This window comes from Mauremys mutica, chromosome 1 (genome assembly GCF_020497125.1).
Source record: "Mauremys mutica isolate MM-2020 ecotype Southern chromosome 1, ASM2049712v1, whole genome shotgun sequence".
Taxonomy (NCBI): Eukaryota; Metazoa; Chordata; order Testudines; family Geoemydidae; genus Mauremys; species Mauremys mutica.
In genome coordinates, this window is record NC_059072.1 from 317,300,011 (window position 1) to 317,323,195 (window position 23,185).

General features: G+C 51.6%; 1 protein-coding gene across 3 annotated transcripts in view; it reads right to left on the bottom strand.

The window, feature by feature from the left end:
* Nucleotides 1-23,185, bottom strand: part of LOC123370131 (WD repeat-containing protein 49-like) — a 90,200-nt gene that overhangs the window by 3,333 nt on the left and 63,682 nt on the right. For all 3 annotated transcript variants that reach the window (XM_045016395.1, XM_045016387.1, XM_045016403.1), the window contains 5 exons: nucleotides 16,513-16,571; nucleotides 16,108-16,249; nucleotides 15,245-15,284; nucleotides 2,940-3,028; nucleotides 1,633-1,823 (listed from right to left, as the gene is read on the bottom strand). In XM_045016395.1, the coding sequence (XP_044872330.1) occupies nucleotides 1,633-1,823; nucleotides 2,940-3,028; nucleotides 15,245-15,284; nucleotides 16,108-16,249; nucleotides 16,513-16,571 (521 nt within the window). The remainder of the gene's footprint in view (nucleotides 1-1,632; nucleotides 1,824-2,939; nucleotides 3,029-15,244; nucleotides 15,285-16,107; nucleotides 16,250-16,512; nucleotides 16,572-23,185) is intronic.

The following is a 23,185-nucleotide window of genomic DNA, read 5'->3' on the forward strand; positions in this document are numbered from 1 at the left end:
AATGGATTTTATTTTAAAAGAAACTAATTCCTATAGCCCACTATGCCAGTCTGCCTGATCTTTAGTCTTGTTGAGATTCAGATCACAGTTTGTTCTATCTTATATATGGAAAAAGACTAATCAGGAGCCAGACAGATAATTGGAATGGAAGATTTATGGGAATTCTTTTCAAGAGAACACTGGCTTGAACCACTACACACTGATCACTTTTTAAAAAGAGAAAAGACAGTGAAACTAGAGCAATCCCTATAGTGTGAAACGGATACTGAGAACTCAGAAGAAACAAACCCATTTTGTTCCCACACCTTTTCCCCAATATGATGAGTACTTGCAAGTAAAGGCACAGGGATGCCAGGGGCCAGATACTTACATATGTTCAATGCAGGGGCCTGTGCCTAGTCTAATGTTAACTATGCTCACATGTAGTCTTCAGCTGCACTGCAACACAACTGTGTGCACCTGGGCTAGGATTTTCAGGAGAAAAAGTCCTAGACACTATGGTTTAAAGGTAAGAAATGAAAACGGGGATGTAAGTTGTCTATTCACAGATATAAGGCCAAAAAGGACTATCATGGTCATTTAGTCTGACCTGCATAACAAGGTCATAGGACTTCCCTGAATTAATTTCTGTTTGAATCAGAGCATAACTTTTTGGAAAACATCCAATCTTGAGTTAAAAGATTCTAGTGCTGGAGAATGTACCACAACCTTTAAGTTGTTTCAGGGGTTGATTACCCTCACTATTAAACATTTATGTCTTATTTCTAGTCTGAATTTGTCTAGCTTTAGCTTCCAGCTATTGGATCTTGTTATACCTTTCTCTGCTAGATGGAAGAGGCCATTATTAAAAATCTGTTCCCCGTGTAGATACTGAAACTATGGTCAAGTCACTCCTAACCTTTTCTTAAGCTAAACGGATTGAGTTCCTTCAATCTCGTGTAAGGTGTATTTTCCAATCCTTTAATTATTCTCTTGGTTCTTCTCTAAACCCTCTATGATTTATCAACATCCTTCTCAATTGTGGACACAAGAACTGGACACAGTAGTGGTTGCACCAGTGCCAGATACAAAGGTAATCTCTCTCCTCCTACTCTATATTCTCTTTTGGCCATAGTGTTGCACAGGAATTTCACGTTAAGCTGATTGTCCACCATAGCTCAAGTCTTTTCAGAGTCACTATTTCCTAGGATAGCATCCCCTATCCTGTGAGCATGGCGCCTGCATTCTTCAGACCTAGATGTATGACTTTGGCCCTACTGAAACACATTTGCTAGTACCCAACTTACCAAACAATCCAGAAAACACTGCAGCAGTGACTAGTTCTTTATTTACGACTCCCCAAAACTTCACCAATAATGATTTTGTTTTCTTTCAGGTAATTGATAAAAAACGTTGAACAGGGTAGGGTCAGAACTGATGCCTGTAGGCCCCCACTTGAAATACACCTGCTTAATGATTCCCCATTTATATTTTGAGACCTATAGCTAGACAGTTTAAATCCATTTGCCTTACAAATGCCTTACATAAATCCATTCCATCATTTTCCTACATGTGCACTTTACTAAATCAGCAAGGCATGCAAAACAGCCAGCCCACATGAAATACACCCCACTTTGCTGTCTATACACAAACCTTAGATAAGGAGTTTTCCAGAGTTACATTACTTGGCTCTGTGTTTATGAGTTGTAAGACAGGTGGCTCTCCTTCTAGCATGGGGTGAATTGGCATGCTTTGTGGGTCTATCAAGATTTCATAGGGAACCCTGGGATGTTTCCAGGAGGCAGGTGTGAAAATTTCCCATGGTTCTGCCTGCCCAAAAGTCCCTAGAAAGAAAATATAAACAAGCAGGCATTGTAAAGTTTCAAAGGGTACACAGCCCCAAACCTCCTCCTCCTAAAATCAAGGGAAGTCACAACTAAGACAAAGAGCAACGCTTTAAAATTTTTACTTTTTGAAGTATACAAACTTCTGCTGCTGGGAAGAACATTGAAAAGAAATTTTGTCTTGGAAGAGCAGTTGTGGTTTAAAAACTTTTGTGGATGAAATAAACTAACCAGAAAAGTCCTTAATTGCAAGGTAGTTTGTCAGAAGATTTTAAGGGTCTGATCCAATGCCTCTAAGGCCAATCAAAATATATGTTTGCTTGAATGGGTGTGTTGGATCAGGCACTTAGGGATAGATTTTTTTAAAAGTATTTTAATTGTCTAAATATGCAGCTAGCATGTAATGGAATTTTCAAAAGTGCCTATGCACCTAACTCCTATTGATTGCAAAATCCCCCACTAGGAGCCTGTTTGCATCTTTAGGCATGTAAATACCTTAAAATCTAACCTTTGGTGCTTTGAACTGAAGGACAGCCACTTCTAAATATGGTTTGGCCATACTCTACCTCCTTAGAAAGCTCTGTATTGGAAAGCAGTTTTATCATACACTATTTTAATGCCACTGCTGGCTTTCACTGGGAATAAAAAATAGAGCACCTATTTCAGGGGTGGGCAAATCTTGCCTCATGAGCCAAACGTAGCCCATGTAGAACTGAAACAGGGCTTGCTTATACCAGAAAACATGTAAATCCTAACATGAAATACTCCACTGTGAGCTGAGAATCCTCTGGCTAAGATAATTTATTAGCCTATGGCTACAGCAGCATGGGAGTTTATGAATGTCCATAGGGGCTACTTGAGTAGATATTTTTGTTGTATGCCACTCCTTTTTAAAGTTAACTATCATAGCTATGCTCTTTTTGTAGGGATAGCTCAGGGGTTTGAGCATTGGCCTGCTAAACCCAGGGTTGTGAGTTCAATCCTTGAGGGGACCATTTAGGGAACAGGGTTAAAAAAAAACAACTGTCTAGGGATTTGTCCTGTTTTGAGCAGGGGGTTGGACTAGATGATCTCCTGAGGTCCCTTCCAACCCTGATATTCTATGATAATCCTTACCAATGTACTCTCCATCCAGACTCCACAGACGAACGGTACAATCAATAGAAGAGGAAAGCAGGACTTTTTCTTCATCAACCACCTCTACTCTATCAAAATGAAAGTGATAATCAGAACAAATCTACTTAAGCACCATATATAACTAAAGACTTATGACACCATGTCATTTACATTTTGTCATTAGAAACTTCTTGTGTTACAAATTGTCTACATGGGTCATTTCTGCCAATGCTAAAGTTTAATGTGAATGCTGCTACAGTATTAATTGTTTCAAGGGATTACAGCTCAAAGCAATATCTGATACAGTATAGTTCTGATAGTGCTGAATGATACTGAAGTGAACCATAAATGAGTTTCTTCTTCGAGTGATTGCTCCTATGCATTCCAGTCAGGTGTGCGCGCCGTGCGTGCACGGCTCTTCGGAACATTTTTACCCTAGCAACTCCGGCGGGCCGGCTGGGCGCCCCCTGGAGTGGCGCCGCTATGGCACTGGATATATACCCCAGCCGGCCCGTCCGCTCCTCAGTTCCTTCTTACCGCCCGTGACGGCCAGTTGGAACAGTGGAGTGCTCTCTGTCCTCCACAGCCCTGGCGTTTCTCTACCTTTGTATGTATATAGTTGTTAAGTACTTAGTTGTTAGATAGTTGAATAAGTTAGTTAGTTATAGTTTAGGATAAGGGAATAAGGGGGCTTTACCCCTCTTCTTCCGCAACCGGTGCGGGCTCATGCCCAAGGCACCGGGGTTTAAGCCCTGTGCGACTTGCCAGCGGCACATGCCGGTCGGGGATCCGCACGACTCCTGCCTGCGCTGCCTCGGGGAGACTCACCGTCCAGATAAGTGCCCCATCTGCACGGCTTTTAAACCTCGAACGAGAAAGGAGCGGGACAGTCGTTTGAAACAGCTCCTCATGGAGGCAACGCTCCAGCCCCCGGCACCTACCCCGCCGGCGCCGAAGTCATCATCGGCGCGCAGCGCACCAGCGGCCCCGAGCTGATCCAGTACCGAGGCTCCTCAGCCTCCGCGAGCGGCACCGGCGACCCGGCACCGTTCCCTCTCCCCGTCAAGAAAGCGTAAGCCGGCGAAGGCGACCTCGCAGCCGCAGCCTTCGGGACCAGTAGCCCAGCCATCACCGACGCCTCCGGTACCGGCTGTGGCGGTGCACAGACCGTGCACCGTACCGTTGACTCCGGCGCCGCAAGGGCCGTTGAGTCCGGTACCACCATGCTCCCCGGTGCCGACCGCGGTCGAGCTACAGCTCCCATCCATGCCCGAGACATTCTCGACGGCGAGAGAGCTCATAGAGCTCACAGAGGCACCAAGCCTCCAGCCCCTGGCACCGCCGGTGTGGGCTGTTAAGTCAGCGGGCAAGCCGGCTATGATGCGGCCCCCTTCCCCTGACGGATGGGATAGACGGCGCTCCAGGACTCGGTCTCGCTCCCGGTCCCGAAGATGGTCACCGTCGCGCCGCTCCAGGTCCCAGCACCGCTCTCCATCGCGGTACCGTTCACCTTCTCGACGCCGGTCGCAGTCCCGGTACCGCTCAACATCGCGGTACCGGTCGCACTCCCGGAGACGCTCCCGGTCCCGATCACCGTCCCGTCGGCACCGCAGAAAGTCCGATTCCCGGCACCGTTCCCGGCACCGTGACTCCAGAAGCCACTCCCGGCACCGCCGGTCGAGATCCCGGTCGAGCTCCCGGCACCGGTCGAGCTCCCGACACCGCGGCAGTCGATGGTCTCGTTCGCCATCTCGGTACCGCGACGACCGGCACCGACCCTCGGCACCATCCGGGGACAGGTTGCCAGTTTCGACGGCGCAGTCCGTCAGCGCCTCCGCACCTCCGTGGCCATCCCGTCACTCATCGGTCGCTTCGCGGGCAGACAGCTATGGCCATCTCCAGGCGGCCCCGCACGGACAAGTCCACGGGGCACAGCAGTGGGGTTTTTGGGTCCCCTGGGCCCAATACGGAGCTCAAGGGCTACCTTGCCCCCAGCGGACCCCAGCCTCCGAAGGCCACTGTCAGCAGGCCGCCCCCATCACCGGGTGAGGCCCAGTTACCGCCTGATCCCGCGGAGCATCCACGGTCTGAGTCAGCTGCCCACCCCATAGAGGACCCACTTGCGGAGGCGGTGGTCCAAGGTCTGTCCTCGTCATCTTCACCAGACGAGGCGGTGGCGGGGGCTTCTACGGCAGACCCTCCACCTATTGACTTGCGGGCCCACCAGGACCTTCTTCGCAGGGTGGCGAAGGCTATCGACCTCCCGGTAGCGGAGGTCACTGAGGACGAGGACCCAGTGACAAATGTAATTGGAGCTGAGGCTCCAGTGGGGGTGGCCTTGCCATTCATCCGCACTATTCAGAAGAACGCCACTACCATCTGGCAGTCACCAGCGTCCGTCCCTCCCACCGCCCGCGGTGTCGAAAGGAAGTACTCCGTCCCCCCCACGGGGTACGAGTACTTATACACCCATCCTGCACCAGACTCACTCGCGGTCCAGTCGGTCAACGACAGGGAGAGGCATGGTCAGCCAGCTCCAGCGCCGAAGTCCAGGGAAGCGAGGCGCATGGATCTGTTGGGCCGAAAGGTCTATTCGGCAGGGGGTCTCCAGCTCCGAATTGCCAACCAAATGGCCCTCCTCGCCAGATACACCTTTGACATCTTGGTGTCCCTGGCGAAATTCGCAGAGCTGATCCCAACAGCCTCGCGCCAAGAGTTCACGGCCCTCCTGGAAGAGGGCAAGAAGTCCTCCAGGTCCTCCATCCAGGCCGCTCTGGACTCCGCGGACTCAGGTGCTAGAACCCTGGCCTCAGGAGTAACCATGAGGCGCATCTCCTGGTTGCGGTCCTCCACATTGCCACCGGAGGTGCAGTACACCTTGCAGGACCTACCCTTCGACACTCAGGGTCTGTTTTCTGAAAAGACGGATTCCAGAATTCAGACCCTGAAGGACGGTCGCATAGCCATTCGCACTCTGGGTATGCACACACCAGCTACCCAGCGAAGGTCCTTCCAGCAGCAACCCTACCGGCCATTTAACCAGCCTAGGTCGCGACCCTACAATAGCCGGCGTCCCGGCCTGAGTCGCCATAGACCGTCGGGCAACAGGCGCAACCAGAGCCAGGCGCCTTCCAAGGCCCCTCAAGGGCCCAAACAGGCCTTTTGATGGGACGCCCGAGGACGGCCCATCAGTCTCTGTACCAGATCCTTCCCGTTTATTTTGCAACCGCCTTTCCCACTTTCTTCCGGCGTGGTCCCAAATAACATCGGACAGCTGGGTGCTTCGTACAATCCAGTCTGGTTACCGCCTTCAATTTGTTTCGCCCCCTCCTTCCCACCCGCCTTCCCTGTCCCTCTTCAGGGACCCCTCTCATGAGCAAATCCTCCTACAAGAGGTCGAGACTCTGTTGAGCTTGGGTGCCATAGAGGAGGTGCCTCACGACATGCAGGGCAGGGGATTCTATTCCCGATATTTTCTCATCCCCAAGGCGAAAGGAGGTCTCCGACCCATATTGGACCTCCGGGAGCTCAACGCGTATGTGCTCAAGCTCAAGTTTCGCATGGTCACCCTGGGGACCATCATTCCCTCCCTGGATCCGGGAGACTGGTTTGCCGCCCTCGATATGAAGGACGCGTACTTCCATATCACGATTTACCCTCCCCATCGACGCTACCTGCGTTTCGTGGTCAACGGTGCGCACTACCAGTTTGCGGTGCTACCCTTCGGCCTGTCCACCGCGCCGAGGGTCTTCACCAAATGCATGGCAGTAGTTGCTGCAGCCCTCCGCCGTCGTCGCATTCATGTATACCCATATCTCGACGACTGGCTGGTTCGCGGGACATCCCGACACCTGGTAAAGGACCAGATGTCAGAGATACTATCCCTTCTCATCAATGCCGAGAAGTCCACTCTAGCTCCATCACAGCGGGTGGAGTTCATCGGAGCGGTCCTCGACTCCACTTTGGCCAGGGCCTGCCTCCCACGCTCTCGGCACCAGACGATGGTATCCATCATCCAGGACCTTCTCACCTTTCCCACGACAACGGTTCGGTCCTGCCTGCGCCTCCTGGGCCACATGGCGTCCTGTACGTTCGTCACGGCGTACGCGAGGCTCCGCCTTCGCCCCTTTCAATCTTGGCTGGCGTCGGTATACCGCCCGCACTGCGACTCAATAGACATGGTAGTCACCGTCACAAAGCCGACACTCGCTGGCTGAACCCAGAGGTCGTGTGTGCAGGAGTCCCGTTCCATCCTCCTCGCCCGTCCGTCACCTTGACCACGGATGCCTCGGCGTTGGGATGGGGGGCTCACCTGGGCAACCTTCACACCCAGGGTCTCTGGTCCCCCCAGGAGCTCGCTCTCCACATCAATGTCCGGGAGCTGCGAGCGATCCGCCTAGCGTGTCACACCTTCCGTGCCCGTCTGCAAGGCCGCTGCGTGGCAGTCTTCACGGACAACACGACGGCAATGTTCTACGTGAACAAGCAGGGCGGAGCCCACTCCTCCCTCCTCTGCACAGAAGCGATGCTCCTGTGGGACTTCTGCGTGACCCACTCCATTCACCTGGAAGCTTCATTTCTTCCAGGAGTGCAGAACACGCTGGCCGACCATCTCAGCAAGTCGTTCCTCTCACACGAGTGGTCTCTTCGTCCGGATGTGGTGCACACAATTTTCCGGAGGTGGGGGTTTCCCCAGATAGACCTGTTTGCCTCCAAGGAGAACAGGAAGTGCCATCTGTTTTGCTCATACCAGGGTCGCTCCCCAGGCTCCCTGTCGGACGCATTCCTCTGCTCCTGGACGGATCACCTCCTCTACGCCTTCCCTCCGTTCCCGCTCGTACACCGAGTGCTATTGAAGCTTCAGAGGGACAGGGCCCACATCATACTCGTCGCTCCGGCCTGGCCGAGGCAGCACTGGTACACCCTGCTGCTCGAGCTCTCCGTTCGGGATCCCATGCCCCTCCCGTTATGGCCGGACCTTATCACGCAGAACTTCGGCAGGCTCTGTCACCCGAACCTACAGTCCCTCCATCTTACAGCTTGGTACCTGCGTGGCTGACCCACGCAGAGAGGGACTGTTCGGCAGCAGTGCAGCAAGTCCTGCTAGAGAGCAGAAAGCCTTCCACTCGCTCCACCTGCCTCGCGAAATGGAAGCGTTTCGCGCTCTGGTGTGATCAACGAGGCCTCAATCCCTTCGTAGTCCCTATCCCTACCATCCTGGACTATCTCTGGTACCTTAAGGAGCAAGGTCTTGCAGTCTCCTCCTTGAAGGTGCACCTGGCAGCCGTGTCCGCCTTTCGTCCATCCATAGAGGGTCGTTCCATCTTCGCTAACCAGATGGTTTCCCGCTTCCTTAAAGGCCTGGACCGCTTGTACCCGCCGGTGCGGCGTCCTACTCCGACCTGGGATTTAAACCTCGTTCTGGCCAAGCTGATGGGACCGCCCTTTGAGCCCCTGGCCACGTGCTCTCTACTCTCTCTCTCTCCTGGAAGACAGCCTTCCTCATCGCAATTACATCGGCAAGGCGAGTCTCTGAGCTCCGTGCCCTAATGGTTAGTCCACCATACACCGTCTTCCACGGAGACAAGGTGCAGCTTCGACCACACCCGGCCTTCCTCCCTAAGGTGGTGTCGGCCTTTCACCTTAATCAGGAGATCTTCCTTCCGGTCTTCTTCCCGAAGCCGCACGCCTCACCTCGTGAGCAACAGCTTCACACCCTGGACGTCCGCAGGGCCCTCACTTTTTATATCGAGCGGACGAAGCCCTTCCGGCGTTCGACCCAGCTGTTTGTAGTGGTTGCCGATCGCATGAAAGGCGAGCTGGTCTCCTCGCAGCGGATTTCCTCCTGGGTGACGGCATGTATCCGGACATGCTACGAGCTTGCTTGCGTGCCATCATGTCGCCTGACCGCTCACTCGACGAGAGCGCATGCCTCGTCGGCCGCCTTCCTAGCCCATGTCCCCATCCAGGACATTTGTAGAGCGGCCACCTGGTCTTCTGTCCACACCTTCGCTTCCCACTACGCGTTGGTGCAGCAATCCAGAGACGATGCAGCCTTCGGCTCCGCAGTCTTACACTCTGCCACGTCTCACTCCGACCCCACCGCCTAGGTAAGGCTTGGGAATCACCTGACTGGAATGCATAGGAGCAATCACTCGAAGGAGAAAAGACAGTTACTCACCGTAGTAACTGTTGTTCTTCTTCGAGTGATTGCTCCTATGCATTCCAGTTAGGTGTGCGCGCCGCGCGTGCACGGCTCTTCGGAAGATTTTTACCCTAGCAACTCCGGCGGGCCGGCTGGGCGCTCCCTGGAGTGGCGCCGCTATAGCGCAGGATATATACCCCAGCCGGCTCGTCCGCTCCTCAGTTCCTTCTTTCCGCCCGTGACGGCCGTTGGAACAGTGGAGCACAGCTCAGCTGACCTCCACTTCCCTAGCTACTCGTAGTTTTCTCTCGTTCTGTTTATAGGTGTAGTTAACTCTGTTTGTTTGTAGAATAGTATAGTGTATTTATTTTACAGGGGTTGGGGTTTATCCCCTTCCCCTCACCCGGGGCCGGGTCCGATGCCCGGTCCACAGGGTTTTCTAATGCTCGGCCGGCCACAAGCCGCTGCCGACAAGAGATCTTCTCCTAAGTGCCTCGAGGGATCTTACCTCACAGATAAGTGCCGCATTTGTGAGGCCCTTAATCCGCGAACAAAGGGGAGCGGGGCTTTCGTTTTAAACAGCTCCTGAGGGAGGCAGCTCTTGCTTCTCCGCTCTCGGCGCCGAGCGCTAGTTAGTTTTCACGGCACGCTCCCTCGGCACCGGACCGCCGGTGCCGCCAAGGCCTCCTGGCACCACCGTCGCTGACTCCGACGTACCCTCGGCATGGACCTCTCTCCTGGAGGATGAAGAGTTACTCCGGCCAGGCAAGAGCCGTCGAGTCCGGTGCTGGAAAGCTCCCCGGTACGCACCGTGGTCGAGCTCGCCCGGAAGCTGCGTCCGAGCCGCCTGCTCCGCAGCCGAGCGCTATGCTCAGTCGGATCGCCCGGCACCGATGTCTGCCGTGGCACTGACAATATCCGCACCTTTCACTCCGGTCAGGCAAGAGCCGTCGAGTCCGGTGCTGGAAAGCTCCCCGGTACGGACCGTGGTCGAGCTCGCTCTGAAGCTGCGTCCGAGCCGCCTGCTCCGCAGCCGAGCGCTATGCTCCGTCGGATCGCCCGGCACCGATGTCTGCCGTGGCACCGACAATATCCGCACCTTTCACTCCGGCCAGGCAAGAGCCGTCGAGTCAGGTGCCGGAAAGCTCCCCGGTACACACCGTGGTCGAGCTCGCCCGGAAGCTGCGCCCGAGCCGCCTGCTCCGCAGTCGAGCGCGATGTTCAGCCGGATCGCCCGGCACCGATGTCTGCCGCGGCACCGACAGTATCCACACTGTTAGCTCCGGCCAGGCAAGAGCCGTCGAGTCCGGTGCTGGTAAGCTCCCCGGTACGGACCGTGGTCGAGCTCGCTAGGAAGCTGCGTCCGAGCCGCCTGCTCCGCAGCCGAGCGCTATGTTCAGTGGGATCGCCCGGCACCGATGTCTGCCGCGGCACCGTCAATGTCCGCACCATTAACTCCGGCCAGGCAAGAGCCGTCGAGTCCGGTGCCGGAAAGCTCCCTGGTACGGACCATGGTCGAGCTCGCCCTGAAGCTGCGTCCGAGCCACCTGCTCCGCAGCCGAGCGCTATGCTCCGTCGGATCGCCCGGCACCGATGTCTACCGCGGCACCGACAATGCCCGCACCATTAACTCCGGCCAGGCAAAAGCCGTCAAGTCTGGTGCTGGAACACTCCCCGGTACGGACTGTAGTCGAGCTCGCTATGAAGCTGCATCCGGGGTGCCAGCTATGGTCGAGCTCACTATTCCCTCCACGCCGGAGACAGTGTCCACGGCGAGGGGGCTGATTGCAACGACAGCATCTACGCTGCCTCAACCCCCGGCACCGCCGGTGGGGGTTACATAGTCGATGGGCAAGCCTGCCTTGATCAGACCACCCTACCTCGGCACCGCACAGCGGCACCGTTCAGAGTCGCAGTCCCGCAGATGTTCTCGGTCCCGTCACCGATCTAGGTCTCGGCTCCGATCAAGCCCCAGGCACCGGGACGCTCGTAGCCACTCCTGATCATCGAGCCTCGCACCCTCGGTCGACCGCCCGGCACAGCTTCGGTGGGAGGTCCCGTTCTCGGTACCGGTCTGTCTACCGGTACCGATCCCCGGTGCCGCATCGAGCGACGTCAGTTACAGACGGAGACTCTACCAAGAGCTTTCAGCTCCTCCAGGGCCATCCAGCCACGCATCAGTGTCGTCCCGTGCGGACACTTCATATGCGTAGCACTCTGTTTTCCGATGTGCCCTCCAGAGTCTTCGAGGAGACCTATCAGTGGTCATTCTGGACGCCGTGGGTGTACTACCACGCCAGAGGCGTACCGGTGATCCCATCTCGCTCCGTTCCCTCCGAGCTCTGGGTTCCAGAGGTGACAATTAGTCGTCCCCGTCCGACCGGTACAGAGCAACCCCCGGTTCGGCACCGGGCTCCCAGATCCCACCGGATCAGGAGGTTGTCCAGGAGCTCGAGCCCACACAGGACCCGCTTGTCCCGGGCCTTTCTTCTTCCTCCTCCCCAGATGAGGCGAGGGCAGGAACATACCCCTCCGGCCCTCCTCTAATCGAAATGCGACCAGCCCCTAAATCCAAAGAGGCTGGGCGTGTGGTCTTACTGGGCCATGAGATGTACCCGGAGGGGGCCCTGCAACTTCGTGTAGCGAACCAGCAAGCCCTGCTTATCCGCTACTGTGGGTGGCGGTGGGCAAATTTACAAAGTCGGTTCTTCGGAACTCCCGTCAAGAGTTCAATGCCCTCCTGCAGCAAAGGACGGAGCTGGAGAGAGCTTCCCTCCAGGCCTCGTTGGACGCAGCTGACTCCGCTACCATGACTCTGGCCTCGGGTGTTGCCACGCGGCGCGTTTCAGGGCTCCATTTATCGAGCCTTCCCTCGCAGCTGCGGCACGCTATACGGGACTTGCCCTTCAATGGCACAGGCCTGTTCTCTGACAACACTGGCCCTAGGCTGCAGAACCTAAAGGCCAGCAGGGTCACTTTGCTCTCTCTCTCTCTCGGCATACACACACCGGTAATTCAGCGCCGACGTTTCCGTCCCCAACCTCCGCTCTTACCCTGCGCCTTGACAAGGTCAGGACATGGCCAGCGGGCGTGGCTTACACGGTCGTGGCCATCAAGCCGCACCCCAAAGGAGCCAGAATTAGGGTCCTTCTGACCACCAATGGGGCAAAAGCCTACCCATCCTCGCCCCTCCTAAGGACCCCTCTCACGAGCGATTCCTCTGGCAAGAGGTGCGGACGCTCCTCCTCATCGGAGCTATACAGGAGGTACCTAAGGGCGAAGCCTATTCCCCTAAGCGAAGGGAGGTCTCAGACCTATCCTAGGCCTGCAGGAACTCAACAAGTCACGATGCAGATGAGTTCCGCATGGTACCCAGGGTGACCGTCATCCCATCCTGGGATCCCGGAGACTGGTACACCGCCCTCGATATGAAGGGCGCGTGTTTTTCACGTTGCCATTTCTCTTCCACACAGAAGGTACCCTCGGTTTGGGGCCTACCATCGTTATTCCCAGTATACGGCCCTCCCGGTTGGCCTCTATACAGCCCAGGGGTATTCAAGGTGCATGGCTGTAGTCGCCGCCTTTCTTCGCCACCGTCTGATACACGTTCTCCGTGTCTAGACGAGTGGCTCATTCGAAGAACCCCCGGGCCCAAAGTACCAGTCATGTGGGCATCGACACGAACCTATTCCTGTGTCTAGGCCTGATGATCAATAGTAAAATCCACTCTGATTCCCATATAGGGAAGGGAATTCATTGGGGCCGTCCTGGACTCCAGACTCGCCAGAGCCTGCTTTCCTCAGCTTTGGTTTCAGGCGAGGGTAACAATTGTACAAGGTCTACGGACCTTCCCGCCAACTTGGGCTCGCTCTTGCCTCGGTTTCCTGAGTCACATGGCTGTCTACACATTTGCAACTAAACATACCAGGCTTTGCCTCTGTTCACTCCAATCATGGCTCACCTGGGGGTGCCACCCGGGCAGAGATGGCTTACTCGTGGTCGTCTCGTTTCCCCCGAGCAGCCTAGGCTCCCTCGACCGGGAGTCGGCGTCCTCCCCGGTGTATCCGGGGATGCTGTTTCATTCACCCCTCGGGGTCCCTCATGACAGACAGCCCATCTCTCGGCTGGGTGCGCACCTGGTGTAGTTTCGCACTCACGGCCTTCGGTCAGCGCAAGAGCTGGCCTTACACATCAATGTCCGAGAGCTGAGAGCAGTCTGCCTTGTGTACCAGGCGATTCAGCTGGCAGATCGTCTCAGCAGATCCTTCCTGTCTCACAAGTGGTGGTTTCCTCCCGTCTTTATCTATTCCGTTTTCCAGAAGTGGGTCTTCCCCCGCATAGCCCTCCTCGCTTTCGCGAGAACGGAAAGAGAGAGAGAAATTCTCCTCGTTCCAAGGCCTCTCCCCAGGCTCGGTCTTGGAGGATTTTCCTGAGGCCCTGGATCAGCCATCTGCCGTACGCTGTCCACTGTCCCCGCTGGTTCACAAGGTCCTGCTCAAACTCCGCAGGGACAGAGCGCCCCGGATCGGGTTCGCTCCAGTGTAACCTGGGCAGCACTGGCACACCATGTTGCTACACCTGTCGGTAGCAACCCTCTTGGCACAGACCCCATGACGCGGAATCACGACAACCTTCACCACCCGGTCTTGTAATCCCTGCACCTCACAGCAGGACTCCTACGTGGCTAAACCGATCCGAGTTACGTTGTTCGGCCTCGGTTCTACGGGATTCTCAGGGGTGGTATAAAATCGTCCATTCGGTTAAAGTATCTGGCCGAGTGGAAGCGTTTCTCATGCTGCTCCGAAACGCGCACGGTTTCTCCCGCCGAGCTCCCGCTCCAGTCCATCTGGTTCCTCAGGGCTTGGCGCGTTTATACCTCCCCCCCAGTGGGGCCCCACCATAAACCTGGCTCTTCAATCTGGTTCTAACCAGTTTTATGACTGCCCTATTCGAGCCAATGTCAACATGCTCATTGATATACCTGTCCTGCAAGGCAGTTTCCTGTAGTCTTTCCTGCGGCCACACGAGTCTCCGAGCTTCAGACTCTCACATTAGGCCCAAGGTATACTGTGTTCCTCAAGGACAAGGGCAGTTATTACCACGTCCGACCTGCCTCCCTAAGGAGGTGTCGGCCTTTTATATCCACCAGGATATCTTCCTTCCGGTCTTCTTTCCGAAGCCACTCTCTGTGCAAGGAGAGCAACGGTTGCCCTCCTTCGACATCTGCAGGGCGTCCGCAATCTATATCTAGCGGACTGAGCCCTCTCGTAACGCCCCCAAAACCTTCATCGTACCAGCATACCGGACGAAGGGCATACCTGTCTCCTCCTAGAGGATTTCATCTTCAATGACGTTGTGCATCTGCACCTCTTCTGTTTCGGCCCATATGCCATAGAGCCACCTTGCTGCACATTCCGCCAGGGCTCACGCTTCTCAGCTGCCTTCCTGGCTCGCATTCCCTTTCGGGGGATGTGTTGTACACCTATCTGGTCCTCGGTCCACACCTTTGCCTCATTGGTCCAGGAGTCCAGAGCTGTTGCAGCCTCTGGCTTAGCGGTTGCGTTCTGCAACATCTAACTCCGACCCCACCGCCTATGTAAGGCTTGGGAATCACCTAACTGGAATGCATAGGAGCAATCACTCGAAGAAGAAAAGACGGTTACTCACCGTAGTAACTGTTGTTCTTCGAGATGTGTTGCTCCTATCCATTCCAGACCCGCCCTCCTTCCCCACTGTCGGAGTAGCCGGCAAGAAGGAACTGAGGAGCGGACGGGCCGGCTGGGGTATATATCCTGCGCTATAGCGGCGCCACTCCAGGGGGCGCCCAGCCGGCCCGCCGGAGTTGCTAGGGTAAAAATGTTCCGAAGAGCCGTGCACGCGCGGCGCACACACCTGACTGGAATGGATAGGAGCAACACATCTCGAAGAACAGTTACTACGGTGAGTAACCGTCTTTTATGTAATTTGAAAAGTATTTACTGCACATGATCATTGTATAATAGTGGAAGATGGACCAGGGATCCTGACTCATGACTGAGACTCTTAGGTATTACCACAATAGACATAAAACCTAATTATATTTATATCAAGCAACACATGTGCAGGTTTGTATATTTATACATAAAAAAATATTCTGTTAAAGACATGAGATAGTACTTACGATAAAACTATATTTACATGAGCTCTCCAATGATTCACATCTACAGCAATATAGAGAATAAATATGCATTATACATATAATTCAGATTAATACACAAATATGTTGCTACACAGGAACACTGCACTGTGTCAGGTGTAAACCAACCACTACCTAAGAAGCAAGGACATTAAAAAGTATTCATGGTTTTAAAGGAATTTTTTTTTCTAATGCAACAAAGTTGTTAAACCTTTACCCTGGATGTATTTTGAAACTGCTCCGTTTTCTTTTACTAGGTAGCTTCCACTAAGATACACAGTTATAAATGTCACCAGATCAGTGGTTCTCAACCCACAACCCACATGATGCTTGTGGCCCAATCAGTACACAGCTGGAACCCATGTGGCATCCTCAGGGCCGTACAGGTAGTATATATATTGTGTGGATGCAGCCCACATAACAGATAGAGAGCTGCATATGTGGCCCGTAATAGTAAATAGGTTGAGAACCATTGCACCAGATGAAATCCTGAAGTCCTTATCCAGGTTTTACTCAGTCCTTCCTTCCCACTGAATTCTATTGAGATTTGCCTGCATTTGGTCCACAGTGAATTAATTTTGTTAAGAAAGTTATATGGGAACTATGGTCACCATACTCAGCTATGCTAAGAACAAGCTAAGGCATAAACATTTTGGAGCATACATGATCTGGAAAAAGGGGATTAATATATTACAATGAAATAGAAGTATAAGTAGATCATGAGAAGGACTTTGTTTTTTAAACCCCTTTCCCCCAGATCACGTGTTCCAAAATATGTTTTATACTTACATATAAAAATACAAATACAAAAATATTTAATATATAAAATCCCAATCCACATGACACACATTTTGGTGGTTCTCGCTCTGGGTCCTGAAGGGCATAGTCCTTGATGCTGTAGACATACACATATCCATCATCGTCTGCTGCATAAATAAAGGAATCGTCCGCAGTGACAGCAATACTGCTGATGTGGGATTTCACTCTAGACTGAGACAAACATTAATGTAGGCTGTGTTGTTAGCTAATAATTCATGCAGCATGATAATACTATATTGATTATAATGGAAATAACCTACAACATGTGAATGCTCATAATCTAAACGAGCAGATGTGTACTTACCATAATTAAACAAACCAAAGCAATAATATTTCCCCTCCTCCCCCATACTGAGTGTATCTTGAACTGTAAGAAGCATGCTGCACTCAGTCCTACACAGCTTAGCCCTCTGAAATTCATTGCTCAAACGTACAGGTATGAAGCTTGCTGTAAGGGGGATTCCACTGAACAGACTCCAGAAGTTGACAGAACCTGAAAAAAAGCAAACAGTGAAAATGTTTAATAGCAATGAAACAGAAGTCTGTTTTGACAGGAATACAAATATGTAGGAATTTGACTGCTGGATGCAGAGGTTCACAAACTGGGGTCCATGAACCCCTTTTGTGTTGTGTATTTGGTTGTCATGGTTTTTGGTTCCTATGGTAACTGAGTTAGATTATTAGGGGATAGCTCAGCCAGCTTCAGCCGGCTGGGTGAGTTCTCTGAGTCTGTAAATAAAATGGTAGTTTTGTTAGCTGTCTGGCCTCAAGTGATTTCTTCCTAAACCGGCTGCCCCCAAGGATATAACAAGTGGCGACGATGGATGGGATCCTGGTGCTGCTCCAGTAACAGAAGGAAGTAAGAAGTCAAGGTACAAAACAAACAAATAAAAATACTGCTTGTTTGCACTGACTGTGAAAGTGAAACTAAAATCATGGCTACTCTGACCAGGCCACTGGAACCTTTTGATGAGAATATAGAGCAGTGGCATGTGTATACTGAGCGTTTTGAGCTTTTTGGTATTGCAAATGACATTACAGAAACAAAGAAGGTGCCAATATTCTTAAGTGTTGTAGGGGCTAAAACCTACTCCCTGCTACGCAGCTTACTGCACCCTGTTAAGCCTGAGAATAAATCTTACAGTGACATTGTGGAAATCCTGGGGTCCCATTTCTCCCCAAAACCACTGGTAATTGCTGAAAGATATAGGTTCCACAAAAGAGACCAAAAGGAAGATGAAACAGTTGTACAATTTGTAGCCATTTTAAAAAAGCTAGCAGAACACTGTGAATTTAAAGAGATGTTAAATGATGCCCTGCGTGACAGGTTAGTGTGTGGCCTGTACAGTGAAGCTATATGGAAGCGCCTACTGACAGAGGCTCAGCTTACCTTACAGAAGGCTGTTGATATTGCTGTCTCCATGGAACTGGCTACAAGGGAGGCGCAATACATTGGTGCATCCCCTAGGGTGCAAAAAGTGTCACAAGAACTGACCCACAAAACGGTGCAGAGTCAAGAATGTTACCGCTGTGGTAAGCCGGGTCACCAGGCATCGGAATGCTGGTGTGTCGACACTGTGGCAAAAAGGGACACATTGAGTGTGCCTGTAAACAAAAGAAAAGGAGGCCTGTGGTCTGGCCGACAAAAAGAGGAACCTTGCATACCCTAGAGCAGACCCAGGATGATCAAGGTGACACCTCAGCGCAAGAGAAAGTGCCACTGCATGTTTTGTCTTTGGCAGTGGGCTCACATGAATACTGGGTAACCCCGTTATTGGATGGCAAACGTATACGCATGAAACTGGACACCGGTGCAGCCGTCTCACTGATCTCCGACACTGTGTATAAAGAAAAGCTACAGCATCTTCCGCTTAAGGCAACAAAAACTGTTCTGAAGACGTATACGGGAGAAGCTGTGCCTATGCTGGGCACTATTGATGTTAAGGTGGAGCTCAATGGACAGGTGGCTAAATTGCCACTGTTTGTGGTAAGAGGTAACTACCCAGCCTTAATGGATAGGTCTTGGCTTGGGAAGATTCAACTGAACTGGGCAGAAGTGCACCGGATGACTAAAAAAGAAACCAGTCTAACCCCTATACTAAGGAAACATGCTGCTGTTTTTGGAGATGATTTGGGAAGTATGAAGGGAATCACTGTGACATTGAACATTAAACCTGACAGTCCACCAAAATATCTGAAAGCCTGAACTGTGCCATATGCCATCAGGCCAAAAGTTGAAGCAGACCTGGAGCGCCTGGTCACCAATGGAGTCCTAATACCAGTTACCCATAGCTCATGGGCCACTCCTATCGTTCCAATAGTGAAGAAAGATGTCTCTCTCCGGATTTGCGGTGATTTTAAAGTCACTGTCAACCCAGTGTTGTGTGCAGAGCAATACCCGCTTCCCCGCTTCGATGACCTCTTCGCAGGCCTGGCTGGGGGACAAAAGTTCAGTAAGATTCATCTGAGTCAAGCATATTTACAGATGCACGTCGATGAAAAGTCCCAAGAGCTGTTGACTATTGTGACTCATAAGGGGCTTTATCGATACTGTCGTCTACCCTTCGGAATAACATCTGCTCCCGCCCTGTTCCAGAGGGCTATGGACCAGATCTTGTGTGGCTTGTCAGGAGTTCAGTGCTATCTGGATGATATCCTGGTCACTGGAAGAAATGAAGAGGATCACTTAAAGAATTTAGAGGCTACCCTACAAAGACTGGAAGAGTATGGCCTACGAGTTCGCAAAGACAAGTGTGAATTCTTCAAGCCCTCTGTTGAATATTTGGGACACATCATTGATTCTGCAGGTCTTCATAAGGCCCCTGCAAAAGTTAAAGCTATTGTGGAGGCTCCCCCACCTCGAAATGTAAGCCAGCTGCGCTCGTTTCTAGGACTACTGAACTACTATGGAAAGTTCATGTCACAGTTAGCCACACTGCTAAAACCACTTCATGAGCTCCTTGGGCAGAACAAGGCCTGTAAGTGGACTGAAGCCTGTGATGTTGCATTTAACAAAGCTAAGGATGCATTGCTTAATTCTGAAGTTCTAACGCACTTTGATCCATCCTTACCCCTACAATTGGCCTGCGATGCCTCCCCTTATGGAGTGGGAGCAGTCGTGTCACACATTATGCCTTCGAGAGAAGAGAGACCTATTGCTTTTGCTTCACGCACTCTAAGCAAAGCAGAAACTAACTATGCCCAAATCGAACGTGAGGCATTAGGAATTGTTTTTGGAATTCGGAAGTTTCATCAGTACCTGTTTGGGCGAAAGTTTACTCTTCTCACAGACCATCGACCTCTGACGTCAATTTTTGGACCCTACACAGGCATTCCCCCATTAGCTGCTAGTCGTATGCAACGTTGGGCATTGTTACTTTCAGCACACACATATGAAATCAAATATCGGAAATCCACTCTGCACGGCAATGCAGATGGCCTCTCAAGGTTGCCTTTGCCGGTCAAACATCAAGATAGTGCCCAAAAGGAAATCTTCTACTTTGAACAGGTAGAGAATACACCCATCACTGCTACTCAGATAAAGAAGGCAACCCGCGTTGACCCAGTATTGTCCCAAGTTATGGACCTGGTGATGCATGGAAAATCTTGACAAACCTCTCCGGTCTCATCTGACCTTGTTCCCTACATGTCCAGAAGGACGGAGTTATCGGTCCAATCTGGTTGTTTGTTGTGGGGGAGACGTGTCATTATTCCACCACCACTGAGATCACAGCTGTTAGAACAGCTACATTCTGGTCACTGTGGAATAGTGCGCATGAAGGAAATTGCACGAAGCTATTTTTGGTGGCCTGGATTGGACAGTGCTATTGAAGAGAAGGCAAAAGCTTGTATGTCATGTCAGGGTGTGAGGAATGCACCCCAGTGGGCACCCCTACACCCATGGGACTGGCCTGAAAACCCGTGGCAACGTATTCATGTTGACTTTGCTGGCCCCCTTGAAGGAAGCATGTTCTTGGTGGCAATAGATGCCCATTCTAAATGGCCAGAAGTCTCTATAATGCAGTCCACTACTGCAGAGAGTACTATCCAAAAACTACGAGGACTCTTTAGTCGTTTTGGTCTGCCAGAACAACTTGTGAGCGACAACGGACCGCAGTTTGTCTCTCAGGAGTTTCAAAATTTTATGAAGGCAAATGGGATACACCACATCACGTCAGCACTGTATCATCCATCCACCAATGGATTAGCTGAAAGATTTGTGCAGACAATGAAAAACGCTTTGAAATCAGCAAGGGGACAACACTCCATTCAAAAGCATCTGGATACCTTCTTACTTTCCTACCGAAACACACCTCATGCTACGACCCAGGCATCCCCAACCTTTCTAATGATGGGACGACAGCTGCGCACTTGCTTTGATCTGCTGAAACCTTCTGAACCCAGACAAACTGTGCAACATCAGCAGCAATATCAAGTCATCAGACGGGCACCCAGAGCAAAAGACCGAACCTTTAGCCCGGGACAGCCAGTTTTGGCTCGGAATTATACTTCCAGAGCTAAATGGGTCCCGGCCACAGTCATCACTCAAACAGGGCTGTTTCCTACACAGTCCGGACTGCAGAGAATCTTACCTGGCGGCGACATGTAGATCAGCTGTTGCCAGGTCATGCCAGTCCTCAGGACACATCTGCAATTGAGGGGTCTGACTTCACCTCTTCTGGTGAGACACCGAATCACGAATCACCTATTCCTGACTGTCCTCCTCCATTACTGCCGGCGGCTGAGATGCCCCTTTGCCCAGCACGAGCTGATACCACCTCCTCACCCGTTCGTGCTGCGGACCCTGAGCCCATGGTACTTTCGGGTGCAACAACACCAGAAGTTCGCCGTAATCCACCTAGAGACAGAAGGCCTCCTCATCGGCTGGATCTTTAGCTAGGGCGAACCCATGGTTATGGGGCAAAATAATCCCCAGGGTTTAGCCGGGAATGGAGGCAGTCTACCCTCCTTCTCTAGTCTAGTGTGTGTTTTATTTAGGGGATGTTCTTATTAGGGGGGGAGGAATATGTTGTGTATTTGGTTGTCATGGTTTTTGGTTCCTATGGTAACTGAGTTAGATTATTAGGGGATAGCTCAGCCAGCTTCAGCCAGCTGGGTGAGTTCTCTGAGTCTGTAAATAAAATGGTGGTTTTGTTAGCTGTCTGTTGTCTGGCCTCAAGTGATTTCTTCCTAAACCAGCTGCCCCCAAGGATATAACATTTTGGTCCCCAGGGGCTGCAAGGGTGTAACAGGCTGCGTGGGACACCCAGAGTCTCTGTTTACACCTTTCTGCCTCAGCAAGAGTGAGCTTTGCTAGAAATTAGGCTGTTAGCTCCCTGCCACACCAGTCAATCTCCCTCACCAGCAAACTCCTCAAGAATCTCCCAGTCCAAATCTCACCTAGTAGGAAATAATCAGTGCACTCCAACTACACCCCCCGAGTGATGTAAGTTGCATCAACTTAAAGCAGTGTCCACACCATGCTATGTTGGCGGGAGACACTCTCCAGTCGGCATAGCGCGTCTTCACCAGATGTGCTACAGCAGCGCAGCTGCATTGGTGCAGTTGTGCGAATGTAGCACAGTAGTGTAGACTTGCCCTCAGTCTTCTGATCTTGCACTTAGTTCACTGAGAGTCCATCTGGCAGAGATTTCAGCATTTCATCCACCTGTGGGAAGTCAGTGTTTTTTAACTCCATGGCAGTGCGGTTCTTGAAAGAAATCACTCATCTCCACCCGATGGTTAAAAAGTTGGTTCCTTTGCAGGATCTTAATACTATTTTAGCATGTCTTACAGGACCTCTGTTCAAGCCTCTGGCAATTTCTTCTTTCCCCATTCTGTGTCAGAAAACTGCCTTCCTTGTAGCAATCACATCTCCAAGGAGAGTATGAGAGTTGCAGGCATTGATGGCAGATCCTCCTTACATGCAGTTTTCCAAAGACAAAGTAACTGTGCAGCCACACCTTAATTTTTTTATCTGAGGTGATTTCCCAGTTTCACTTGAACCCAGTTATATATCTATCAGTGTTCTTCCCTAAGCCACATTCAACCGCAGAGGAGCAGCATCTTCACACTTTGGATTTCAGAAGATGTTTAGCTTTTTAAGCTAGATAGAACTAAACCTTTCCATTCCTCACCTGATCTGTTTGTTCACAGGCAACCCAAATGAAGGACCAAGCAGTGTCTTCACACACAATGTCCAGGTAGATAATTTCCTGTATCATGATAGCATACAAAGTAGCCCAGGCTAAACCTCTTCTACAGATATGAGCTCATTCCAAGAGAGTTCAGGCAACATTTGCATTTCTAAATTACATTTGTAGGGTGGTTACTTGGTCCTCTGTGCATAACTTTTGCAAACCACTATGCCATTATGGTGGCATCCAGATCAGATGCAAACTTTGAGAAGGCAATCCTGCAGTCCTTTAAATAGACTATGAGCCCACCTCCTGCGAATACTGCTTGCGAGTCACCCACAGGGAATACAAGGCTCCATCTACTCAAAGAAGAAAAAAGTTACCTACCTGTCATTATTGTTCTTCAGAATGTCATGCAGATGTAAGCAGAGTCAGGATGAGCTCTACCCTGACATCTGGTGGTGAATTGTGGCAAGTTGTGGAAAAGAACTTCAGGGGCTGATCTTGTTTGCATAGGCACACCCACCCCACCTAGCATGAGCCCACAGCAGTCCAAATGGTCACTTTGGCTGCTGTGGGATCCCCAGTTTCTTTGTTATTGGGGCAGGAAGAATAAAGTGTTGTTACCCTGATTATGTGAATCAAGGACAGTGGAAAGTATCAGAGGGGTAGCCGTGTTAGTCTGGTTCTGTAGAAGCAGCAAAGAATCCTGTGGCACCTTATAGACTAACAGATGTTTTTGCAGCATGAGCTTTCGTGGGTGAATACCCACTTCTTCGGATGCAAGTGGGTATTCTTGCATCCGAAGAAGTGGGTATTCACCCACGAAAGCTCATGCTGCAAAAACATCTGTTAGTCTATAAGGTGCCACAGGATTCTTTGCTGCTTCTAAAGGACAGTGGAACTGTTTTATGACAGAGGGACTCGCCATCAACTAAGTAGCACTCGCTAGACAAGGGACATGGGTTCC